Source organism: Prionailurus bengalensis, chromosome C2 (genome assembly GCF_016509475.1).
Source record: "Prionailurus bengalensis isolate Pbe53 chromosome C2, Fcat_Pben_1.1_paternal_pri, whole genome shotgun sequence".
In the NCBI taxonomy this organism is placed as follows: Eukaryota; Metazoa; Chordata; class Mammalia; order Carnivora; family Felidae; genus Prionailurus; species Prionailurus bengalensis.
In genome coordinates this window covers 27,801,823-27,814,703 of record NC_057350.1, presented here as the reverse complement: position 1 = coordinate 27,814,703, position 12,881 = coordinate 27,801,823, and the positions used below count along the sequence as shown (strand labels likewise).

Below are 12,881 nucleotides of genomic sequence, written 5' to 3'. Positions count from 1 at the left end.
GATAAATGAAATAATCAAATTACTTTTTTATTTCATTCCCTGTTTGAAAATTTTTTACTATATATTATTTTGCTATAAAAATGTATTAACATAGATTTTTTTTTAATATTATTATTCTAAATTTGGCAAATGCCCTGGAGATTCTGAATGAGCTTTGATGAACCCCTGCTAACTCTATAGCACTCCTGGAAAATGCTTCTTGTAATGGATCTGGGATGTCTCACTTCTTGGGTTCTGGTAGAAGAGGAAAACGTAGGGAGGTAAAAAGGGCAGAGAAGTAGATACAAGGGAGAAATATTTTTGCCTGATATAAAAATGTAATTTGCTTGACCCTTTGCTAATTAGGAATTTTATTTGTTAAAGCCTACATTATAGTTAATAAGTATCCTCCTTTTAACTGTAATCAAAAAGCCAAAAGTAGTATTTAGCTTAATATGGAAACGTGATTTTTTTTAGTTTGGCTAATCATGTGTAACATAAATTTGCAGAAACCAGCACTTAAATTTTGTTACTTTGTTAAATTAAGTTACTAATACAGATATCATCTTACAGCCTACAACCTACTGCTTCCTTCTACTTGAGAGAGGAGGATAGCACTGAGAGAGTATGATAGAGAGCTAGCATAAATATTTTTCCATTTGGCTTATCTTCTGGAGTAGTACCAACAGTTGGCCCCAGTTGTTTGTATAAATCCTGCAACATGTTTAGGAATATGTTAATCATGGCTATCTGAAGGATTTTGTTCTTGGTCTCATGATTAGTTGCTTAGGATCATAGTAACCACCTCCTGGTTTTTTCTCATTTAAAGGTATACATATGTTAGAAACTAAATTGTATAGATGAAAAGAGTGTTTAGACTTTAGGATTAGATAGTCCTGGGTTTTTTAATATTGGTTTTCATTCTCGCTAACTAGGCAAACTTAAATAAGGCGCTTAATTTTTCTAAACCTGTTTGCTTTTACATAAAATGGACATGATTGTGGGATTAGTTAGCATTATTTTTTGAGGGTGCCTAGCATGTAGTGTAAGTACTAAGCAGCTGTTAGTTTCTTTTTGTTGCTTAAATACTAACCATTTCACAAATATACAATATATTAAGTTCCAATCTTAGTCGAAGAATTCTCTGGAAAGCATAGTCCTAGAAACCATAGAGAGATGTTTCCTAAGTGTTCACACTGCTTACTTTTTATAAGAGTGCCTTTAATTTTAAGTGGAATATTTTAGGAAATTTGAAAAATACAGAAAAGTATACTTTAAGAAAGTAATCTTTTTAGTCCCACTTTTCAAAGCTATAATCACTGTTAATATTTTGGTATGCTCTTTTTCGTTCTTATTTTTATGTACAGGTTTGGGATTTTTTTTTTTTTTTTTGCTGAGGTACTACTGCATGTAAAATTTTGTATGTATCTTGCCTTGTCTTCTTTTAATATTTAACACTGTAACATAACCATTTCCCCATGTTAAAAATTTTGTAAAAAACATTTAATGGTTAGGTGTTATTCCATTGAGTGATTAAATTCTTATTTACACACCCATTCCCCCATTGTATATTTGTTTCTACTTTTGCATTATTACAAATAGGCTGTTACAAATGAAATTTATTCTGTATTTCAGTTTATTTCTTTAGAATACATTCCCATTGTTGAATTACTAGGTTAAAAGATAGGAGCATATTAAGGGGATCAAGGAAATTGTAGTTATATAGCTTCCTAAAAGCCCTTTCATGAGAAACCACTTTTTTAAAAAATCCACTTAATGGATTTCAGGCAATTAATAAAAGTCTTTGTATTTTAATTATTTTTGGAACTTCTATTAACTGAAGAACTTATTAACTCCTTTCAAGTTTAGCCTTTGTTAAGGTGTTTTATAGGGCCTGACAATAGTAGAAAAAGATAAATACACATGTACTTTACTTTAATGAACCCTCATATTCTTTATATGGAAAAATTTTATGGTGCTTTAGGATACCTAGACTTGATGAATAATACAAAAGAATTATTATATTCACCCAAAGTTTTTTCCCTTTTTCAACTTGCACCCATATTATTTGTCAGTATGATGCTGTTGAAACTCTTGTGTGGTAACTGAAAAGGTTTATAAAACATCTTTTCCTAAGTGCAACTGTTTTTTTTTTTTTTCCAAAGGCAATATGTTTTTTTATAAGGAGTAGTATTCTAAGTAATATTCCCAGTTGCTACTTGCCTTACCTTTATATTCTTTCTTCTTAAAATAGTATTGTTTTAGATTAGTTTGATTGTGAGAAATTTTATACCAGTGTCTAGACAGATCGCCTAATTTACCTGCTTAAATTTCACTCTTAGGAAGAGAGACCTAGCACAATTATTCTTCTTTCATATGCTAAACGGATTAAAAATCCTTAATTAAATGTCATGGGCTAATAAGCATATCTCTCTAGGTATGTATGATAGTAATATTGGGTTATTCTATTCAAATATAAGCACTTTAAAGTAATATAATATTGGTAATACTTGTCATTATAGAACCACTAATGTGTATCAGGTATTGCATTAGCTGAATATTATCTCTCGTGATCACAACTATGCAGGTTGGTTATTTCCTCTTGAAAAGTTTTGAGGACTCAAAATAAGGAAACCTTTTCTAGATGTGTTATGTTTAAAAATAGCATTTCTTTTAAAAGGAACAATATCAGTCTTGGCCATTAGTTTTTGTTTTATTGTTTAAACTCTTTTTGCATATGTACTTAGACTCTTAGACTCTTAGAATTCATTAGACTCTTCTATATAAATATATCGTACAAGTCTCTCACAGACTTTACAGAGTGAGATAAACCCAGTAGAGTATGGATATTAATTGGATATACACTTACTTATTAGAAAAGTAGAGCCGTAAGAAAGAAAACCTATAAATTCTCTGGGTTCAGAGGAGGTCATGTCAGTAAATGTTCTCATCTCTAAAATTTACTTAGGGGCGCCTGGGTGGTTCAATCGGTTAAGTGTCCGACTTCAGCTCACGTCATGATCTCACAGTTTGTGAGTTCGAGCCCCGTGTCGGGCTGTGTGCTGACAGCTGAGAGCCCGGAGCCTGCTTTGGACTCTGTGTCACATTATCTCTCTCTGCCTCTTCCCCGCTTGCACTCTTGTCTCTTTCTGTCTCTCAAAAATAAGTAAGTGTAAAAAAATAAAAATAAAATAAAATTTACTTATATTCCAAATTGAAATAAAACCCCTTCAAAAGGAAATACAACCCCCTTAATTGCTTTCATTGAAATTTTCTGTTTATTTTATGTCAAAACTAAAGTTTACCTTTGCTTCAGAAAACTAAAGCTGCAAATTGAAATTACTTAAGCAAGCTACTTTCGAGCACTTAAGTACTTGTGAAATTTCTTTATGATAGTGAAAATATGCTAATTATAAATTTATTCAGTAATAGAAAGTTCCTTGTGAAATCTGGACAGTATTTTGAGTTTTTTTGGTTGGGGTGGATTTTTGTTTTGTTTGAGAGGAGGAGAGGCAGAGGGAGAGGAAGAGAGAGAATTTTGAGCAGTCTCCACACTCAGCTGGAAACCTGACCTCCCTCCAAGATCATGACCTGAGCTTAAATCGAGAGTTGGACACCTAACCCACTGAGCCTCCCAGGTGCCCCCACATAGTATTTTGAATGAACATATTAGGATCTTTGAGTAGACTTTTCTGGATTTCACTCTGCCTTCTACTCCATTAGTGTGGATTAGGGAAATTCATAGAATTTGTTACCAAGTAAAACAATAAAAAAAGAAAGAAATTTGATTGAGTTATTAAGGAGTGATGTCAGCAGCTTTTTCAGAAGGAGGAATTCATTAGACTCTTCTAAATAAACACATCGTACAAGACTCTCATAGACTTTACAGAGTGAGTTAAACCCAGTAGAGTATGGATATTAATTGGATATACAATTACTTATTAGAAAGGTAGAGCCATAAGAAAGAAAACCTATAAATTCTCTGGGTTCAGAGGAGGTCATGTCTTATTTTGATGAAGTTATCAGTAAAGGATTTATGGAATTATTAGAATTTTAAAAAAAGCTTCAGCTATAACTTATAGATAACAGTAGGAACTACAACTCTAGTATTTATTATTTTTAAGGATTTGGTATCTTTGTACAAATGCTTTGTGGAAAAAAAAAAAGAAAATTTAGTGGTTGAGATGTAAAAGGAAAGCTATAGATCTTGTATTATTACTTGATTAATGCATTCACTTTTAATGTTAGTGTTAGGTGGTCATTTCATACTAAGCAAATGCAGGTGTTTTTAAAAGATTTGTGAATCTCTGCCCTTCAACACTTGTTACTTCCATTGTTCTCTTTTCTAATGTTAATACTAATAATTCTTTTCTGCAGAAACCTGAAAATACCACAAGCCAACCACCTTCTAACCAGCAAATTGTAGAGGTGGCGATTCCTCATGTAGGGAAATTCATGATTGAGTCAAAGGAGGGGGGTTATGATGACGAGGTACCTTTGTTATAGATGTCTGCACTGTTCTTACTTATGTTTGGCTATTTAATACACATACTTGGGGCATGCATGCACCTTCACCTTTATGTCTATTGCTGCCTAACATACAGCTTACCCACCCGTGATCTGAAATTACCTTACCAACTGCTAACAACTTTGAATTTCAAATGAAAGTTTAAGTAGAAAGATTACGGAATTTGTCAAAAGGATAATTTTATGTTTCCAGAGTTAATTCTTTATGTAGACATATGATCAGTTTATTCTCAGATTGATGGCTGTCAATAAGGTTTGTTTCACTGAGTAGCAAGAATTTGAATATTTAAAAAATAAGTTTTTCCTATTTCACTTGAATTATGTATTATAATACTTAACCCACCATTTCCTGCCAAAAGATCCTACAGCATGATTGAAAATAGATAGTGGATCTTTTTGTTTCTGCAACCTCCGTATGAATGTGAAGTGAGTGATTCATCATTTCTCAATGCCTACCAGTGCTTTATACACTGTGGCAACTCCATTTTATCTCTTCACTCTTAGTTCTTTCTCATCTACTTAGTTTCCCAAATTATAAAGAGGCAGTTTTGCTTTCTACAATATGGTTCTTGAGACTCCAGATGAAAATGTGCTATTGTCCTTATCCTATCAGATCCCCCCAGCTTTTCACTTTTTTCTTAAACCTCTTACATTCGATCTTTTTTTTTATATTTGAGAGAAGGGCCGGTGAAGCTGTTTCTGAATAGTAGCACAGGGAAGACCTTGAATTCTATCATTTATTAGTTCTTACTGGCATGGATGAGAATTTAATATATATTAAATAGTTTTTTCCAAGTAACTTTTTCAACTCACTCCAAAGTTACAATTAAGCTGTTAAATAGGAATTAATCACCAAAATCAGAGGTGTCACAAAGACATTAATATTTCTGTGCCAGTGTAAGAGACCATGGGCCATGAGGAAAATGAGAAGCTGGTTTGTGAGATAGGAACTGGTCAGAAGGATTTTCTGAAGCAGATGTTAGATATATTGTGACTCTGAGTGTATAATCACACCATTATATGAATCAAAGGTTACGGATGCAATCTCTTGATTGCGCTAATACAATAGCTTCCTAGTTCCTTGAGTTGTTTCATTTTGCAGGTATTTTAAAATGTAAACAGCTAAGAATGATAAACAATTATAAAAACAAAGAAACACTTAAGTATTTACCAGTTAATAGCAGTACTGTTCCAGTTAGCCATTTTATTACCATGTTGGTGCTTGAAAGTTATGGAAACTGGAATTTTTTAATACAAATGTTAATTTATTGATCAAGCACCTGAGTGCTTATTTTAGGGTGAGCCTTCTGGTATTTTAAAAAAGTAGAATTGTGATTAATCATTTAACACTATATTTTGTGCAAATGCTTATGCTGTTGGCAGAGATGCATTGTGTTTTGTTTTTGTAACTGATTGGAGTGACAGTTTAACAGTGCATGTACCTCGGAACTTAAAGTCATGTGGATACAGGGCTGCAGCTTATAGACATTTAGGTTGTAGAATTATGCAGGGGTGCCCAGCCCAAAGGCAGAAGTGGAAGTGAAATTGAGCTCATGCTGAGCTCCTCAAACCTTAAAGAAGAGGCACTTTTTAAAATAAAAACTGTTGCTTGTTCTAAGTGGTTCTCAGAGAGCAGCATGTTTTTTAAATTTGTTAAGAGGAGGTGCCTTTTTAAAATTCTTCAGTTCAGAGAGGGTGCCTCTGTGCAGTTTGCACAAAGGCACCCTATGGAGCTAGCTGTGGCCCTGTATGGATGCTTTTGAAAGATACTTAATGTGCATACTGGATCATATTTGCTATAAAATATGCAGTGGTTGATTTATAAATAGTAAAAAAACAAAGGACTTTTAACTTGCATGTAAAGAAATTTGTTTTTATTTTTTACTTTTATGTTAACCATTCAAAAACTCTTACTTTAAATTCCTTGTGGCAGATCATGATGACGCCGAACATGCAAGGTATTATCATGGCGATAGGTAAATCCAGGAATGTATATGACAGGTGTGGCCCTGAAGCAGGGTTCTTTAAGGTACAATTAACATTTTCATTTAATTTTATTTATTTTTTTTAAATTCTTAAACTATTTTATTTTCTTGAATTAAATTTGATTTCCTATATAGTTTCTCTTTTCCTGCCTTAGCCATGGCTACCTGATGATCTGAGGGTTTCTTTTCTACATGAATCTAGGACTGATTCTTTCTGTTTGTTTGTTTTTGGTAACCCAGATAATTTAACAACAACAAAAAAAGCATTTTACTTGGGTTACCCTAATAGTGCACCTCTGGTTTATTAGCAGAAATTTCAATTGTGTTTTTATTCTAAGGGAATAAAAGGAATTAAGCAAAAATAGGAACTGGGTAACTGCTTCCGGTATTGTTTATTTTCTTCTCATTTGTAATACTCTTAGCAGGGTTATTTACCTCATTACCTGGGTTTTGTTGTCTCCCGGCTTCAAAGAATGAAGAGATGAAAAATGAAATGAGCAGCAGGCAAAGTTTATTAGAGTGTAACGAAGTAACAATACTAGGAAAGCTCTCTTTACAGGGAGGAGGCATTTGAAGGTCAATACCCAGGACTGTATGTAGGCAAGGGTCTTTGTTTTTTAAGGTTTTGGTCCTTCTGTTCCTTCTCAGGCCGTACCCTTACTGGCTTTATCACTCTAGGTGCTGGGTTGTCCATCCCTGATTGGCTCGACTCCATTGTGTGAGGCGTCAGACTGTGGGCCTACTGTCTCTCGTAGAACATAAGTTGAATGGTTTACTTTTTTTAGTTCGGTATTTTGAGTGTCAAATTCCTGAGGGAAACCTGAGGGGTAGTAGGTGGTATCTGTTACATTCTTAAGAGGAACCTTACATAAGCCCGAGAGGGTTCGCTGTGGTCAGAAGCTCCCAGCATTGTTCCAAAATAGGTGTTTTCCCCAGGTTCTAACCATCCCGCTCTGCCTATTTTATCCTGTTCTCCCTATCATAATCCTATTAGTATTCTAATATTTTTTTTCTAAATTTCACTATCATTTGATATTAAACTGCTTTCTTCATTTGGTTGTTTTAAAAATTATTTGTTCATTTATTTTTGTTTCTTACTCACTTATGTTTTCTTCAGCTTTAATTTTTGATGTCCTTGTCATTTCAAGACATTGAGTCCATCAAGCAGTTGCATTATTCCATGACCACATAGTTTTTTCCCTCTAATATCAGATCTTTATGGTGTTTTGATTACAGTATTATTGGTTTTATTTTTTTTGAAAGATGAAAACACTGTATGTTTTGTCATTTTATTTTGATTTACCAAAAATTTCAAGTTTTTTTCACTTTTTGCCCTTTTTTGTGTTTTTTTCTAAAAGTAACACCAGTTTGCTTCAAGAAGCTGTATGCTCCCTTATTTGACCTTAAAAATCTAAAATTTTCCCTTAATTTTCTATACTCTTCCCTCATCCAGCTCAGTCTCCAAAAAGTTGCTTATTTTCACTATTTCTTTCATTCTATTGTACAAAAAAAAGGCCTTGTGCATAGTAGCTTTATATCAATAAACACTTTTGAGCTTGTTAGGATTAGAGTGACCAGCCATCTTGGTGTACCCAGGGCTAAGGAGTTTTCTGGAATATAGGATTTTAAGTGCTAAACCACAGACTGGTCCCAGGGTGAGTTGATCACTCTATTAAGATCTATAAGAAAGGTTGAAAACTGCTGCTATTGAAAAAAAAAAATCAAAACTTTATGTTTAAAAATTCATCTTTATTTTCAGGTAGTCGTATTTTCTTTGCTTAAAATGCGCTGAATGTATGTCTTCTAAAGTTTTTATCTATTTCTCATGGGAAAATTATCTGTCATTTACAGTAACAGTGTCATTTTTTGGTCAAGTTGGGTAGGTATCTTTATGTTGAGTTGTAAATCTCACTGCTTTTAGTTTAATACCTGCACATATTTTAAAGAGCCAGCTAATTATATACACTACAAACAACAGTCACACTGCACCGTTACTCCCACCATGGTAACAGCTTCCAGTTATTTTATCTACTACTTTTGGCATGAATTCCATGTCTTTAAGAAAAAATGCATGCTTGTATTTCTGTGATTCTTAGTTTACACGTTTCCTGTTGAATTTCTTATTTATAGGATATGAACAATGCGCTCTCCTCACACATACAGACGCGCGCGTGTGCATGTAAAATTTCGTCATTTTGATTAAATCAGATTTCTCAGTTTCTATTATTATTTCTGTATGCTACTCAGGATTGAACTAAGCCATAAACATTATTACTTTTACTTTTTTTGTTTCCCTTCAGCTTTCATTTTCTTTGGAGTTGTTTTAGTTTTTGTTTTGCTTAGTTTTCCATATGTGTTACTGATGTACTTTAAACTCTCCACCAGTTGCTTAAATCTCCTTGTATTCTGTTGTCAGTTTTAACTTCTCAGGAGCTTCAGTTTATTCTGGAATAGACTTCTTCTGGAATAGACTTATAGAATAATAGACTTAATAGAAGAAGTCTGTTTTAGAAGTCTATTCCAGAGCTTTGTAAACTGCTTTAGTGACTGCATTGATTTTCCTTTTCCCCCAGTATATAACTGATATCTTGGGATCTTTATTCACCATTACCCTGGGGATGCCCTTTACATCTTGTCATTTATGTATTTTCTATATTTCATATATTTCTCTTTTTCGGTTTACCTTCTGATTTTGAGGCAGCAGTAAATCTCTCAAGTTTATATCCAAGTATATTTATTTTCATCTATCTGTAATTAAGGGATATATATGTGTGTGTGTGATCTTATGTAAACATTAATCAGTTGATAAATAATGTGTATTTTTGGTATAGGTAAAATGATTAGGTTTTTGAAAATTCTAGCTGGTAGTATATAATTTTAGAAAATTTGTCATGTAAATAACAAAAGTAATATGTACACAATGCAGTCTATTCAGTAATATACACGTGTCTAAAATAAAACTAATAATGGCAGTCTCTGCCACTGCCCTGTGTAGCCACTGTTATCACTGTGTAACCTTTCTGATTTTTTCCCTTTTGTTTATATAAACTTGCATATATAGGGAAATTTCTTTTCATTTTTATTTTTATTTATTTTTTTTAAATTTTTTTTTCAACATTTATTTATTTTTTGGGGGGACAGAGAGAGACAGAGCATGAATGGGGGAGGGGCAGAGAGAGAGGGAGACACAGAGCCCATCAGCCCAGAGCCCGACGTGGGGCTCGAACTCATGGACCGTGAGATCGTGACCTGGCTGAAGTCGGACGCTTAACCGACTGCGCCACCCAGGTGCCCCTCTTTTCATTTTTAAATTTTACTATTAACATTATTTTGTAATTCATATAACTCAAATATATTGTGGTCACTCTTTTTTTTATAGTGAGTATTAAAGTGCAGACAATATATCTACCATATTATCTTTACTATCTACATTTGATATTCCATTATATATATATATACTTTCACTTATTATATATTACCCTTTTTATGGACATAAGTCATGTTGTTTCCCAGCCTTCCATTTCTGTGTAAGCTAGTTTATGGTACCTTTAGTTTATGGTACCATTTTTCATAAAGAAGTTTTAAAAACACTGTGCTTTCAAATATTTCTGCTTCTTTCTGGATTCTGGAGTTTCGTTGCTATATAAAAAGCCTTCTTTCACCCAAAGTATAAGTTTTCTGCAATAGTTTCTTAAAGCATTTTTCTTTTTTTTTTTTTTTTTTATTTTTAAAAAAAAATTTTTTTTTTTTCAACATTTATTTATTTTTGGGACAGAGAGAGACACAGCATGAACGGGGGAGGGGCAGAGAGAGAGGGAGACACAGAATCGGAAACAGGCTCCAGGCTCTGAGCCATCAGCCCAGAGCCCGACGCGGGGCTCGAACTCACGGGCCGCGAGATCGTGACCTGGCTGAAGTCGGACGCTTAACCGACTGCGCCACCCAGGCGCCCCTTAAAGCATTTTTCTTAATAAATTTTTATTTTATGAATTCAGATGTACACGCTATTTACAGTTAACTCTGTAACATTTTATTTGGGTTTTCTACATTCTCTTAAAATTTTTTATTACATTTTTCTTTTTTGTACTAGCTTCATCACGTTTGATTTTATGCTTATGTTAGTTTTAATTTCTATTTTTTTTGTACTCTGGTGTAGTTTACATAGTAATTGTCTGTGCCATAAGAGTAAGTTAGAACTTGAAAAACATGAGTCTAGCCCCTTTTTTTGGTAGTAGATTTTTTGATAATTTTTTTTGGTTCCTTCCACAGTGATTGGCCTGTTAAAATGTTCTGTTTTCTTGGCAGTTGATTCTAATCATTATCAACATTCAGTATTAATTCACAAAATGTGTATGTAGCACAGCACTAACATATGATCACTGCTTCTGTCTTACTTTTTCCCTAAATTAGATGTAGCATATTTTTAAATCTTATTTTTTTAATGCTTAGTTTATTATCGATGAGGAAAAATGAGGAAAAAGGTGTATATGTCTCTATATATCTATATATATAGAGATATATATAGATATATAGATATATAGATATTCTGTCACATTACCAAAAAAAAATCTTTATTGGGTTTATTTTATATTAGCTTTTTGGCTATGAGAAGTTTTTCAACTCTGTGCCTTGTCCTATATAAGGACTTATTTATGTATTGTGATTAGATCAATTTTAAATGTTACATATGTTTGCTAGTGGTAAAACCATATGATGAAATTTTTTTTACTGATAAAAAGATAATTTGGTGAATAAAACTTCTGTCTGGGTAATTGAACTTGTTAAGGTTTAATCTCTTAATTAAGAAGAGTCACCAGCTCAGTCAGCCATGGTTACTGTATCAACCACAGATCCTTCCCCATGGGAGTCTGCCCCCCTATAAACACATAATATAAGAGTTAATAGGCAGGCAGACCTGGAAGAATAAAATGAGGAAAGATGCTCACCTGGGTTCTTTTCCCAAATGGACTTTGTTATGGTTAGTTTCCACTGTTAATAGAAAATCCCCGAATATAGTGGTTTAAAGAGAGGCATTTTTGTCATGTAAAAATGAAATTCAGAGAAAGGCAGTACAAGACTGCTATGATGAGCAAATAGGAAAGCCAGAAGGAAAATATTCACACAGTACTTGTTGCTTGTATGTGTATGTGTACAGTGGGTACAGTGGGTGGGTCATATCATAATTATAATCAAGGGATTTATATACTTTTTTTTCATTTACTTTGAAAGACATTAAAATTTTTTTGCCTTTTTTTTTTTTGGCCTGTATCTATTTCAGTGTCCTAAAGATTTTAATGAAGTACTAACACTTCTGTATTAATGAAACTTTTTTCTTTTAAGTTATTTTATGGCTTCATAACAGTTGTTCCTCATTGACGTAATTTTATCAGTTCTTTTTATTTTTGAAATGCCTGTTATTATTACCCCTTTGTTTACTCAAAATATATAAGAATATATTTATTATCACAACATAAAACATGCCAAAAAGTACAGCTCATGAGTGTGCAGCTCAGTGAATTACCACAGAGAAGACATGTCCGTGTAACTACCAGTCAGCCCTAGAACATTATAGTACTTCAGAAGCTACTTTTGTTTCTCATTCCTATCACCGCTACTTTCTCCCACTACCCAAAAGCAGACATTATCAGGACTTGTAACAACATAAGCAAGTGTACTTAATACACTTGGAATCTTGTAGTACAGTTCCTTTTTCGTCTGGCTGCTTTTATTTAAGAACGTGTCTGGAGCTTTAGCTATGTTACTGACTGTAGTTTATTGATCTCATGGTATCCCACTGTATGCCAGTACTGTAAGTTTTTTACATCCTGTTGATGGGCATATTCAAGATGTATTTATTATCTGCTTATATCAAGGTTTTGTCTTAAATCTAATGTATGTAGCTGGAAAAATGATGGACTGAGTTTCTGCCTTACCGGAGCTTATCTTTTACTGGGGAAGCCAACACTAGTTAGAATTTTAATCAGTATGATGAGGGAGTGGTTTAACTTGGAAAAACATATAATGGGAAAACAGAGCTGGTATCTAGAGGGGGCTTCTTTGAGAAGTACCTCCAAATAGTCCAAAACATAACATTTTGACTAAGGCATCTTTTTTGCACTGACTTGAAATACCATCTTTATTACGTATTAATACGTAATAATCCACTGATGTATTTTTCTGTTTTTGAACACTACACGTATGTACATTATGGGTCATTTATAATATATTTTGATGTTTTGTAGGAAAAACACTTTGTTGTTTTTGTTTTTTCATAAATGAAAAGTTTGGCAAGTCTCTATTTTTGGATGATTTTAGAATCACTTGCCACCTCTGTCCCCAAATCCTTTCAGAATTTGATTGCACTTGCATTATGTTTATGATGAATTTAGG

General features: G+C 33.3%; 1 protein-coding gene across 5 annotated transcripts in view; it reads left to right on the top strand.

Moving 5' to 3' along the window:
• Window positions 1-12,881, top strand: part of USP25 (ubiquitin specific peptidase 25) — a 151,889-nt gene that overhangs the window by 117,093 nt on the left and 21,915 nt on the right. For 3 of the 5 annotated variants that reach the window (XM_043593832.1, XM_043593831.1, XM_043593835.1), the window contains 2 exons: window positions 4,357-4,470; window positions 6,440-6,535. The exons of the other annotated variants lie outside the window; for them this stretch is intronic. In XM_043593832.1, coding sequence (XP_043449767.1) covers window positions 4,357-4,470; window positions 6,440-6,535 — 210 coding nt within the window. The remainder of the gene's footprint in view (window positions 1-4,356; window positions 4,471-6,439; window positions 6,536-12,881) is intronic. 5 annotated transcript variants of the gene reach the window in all.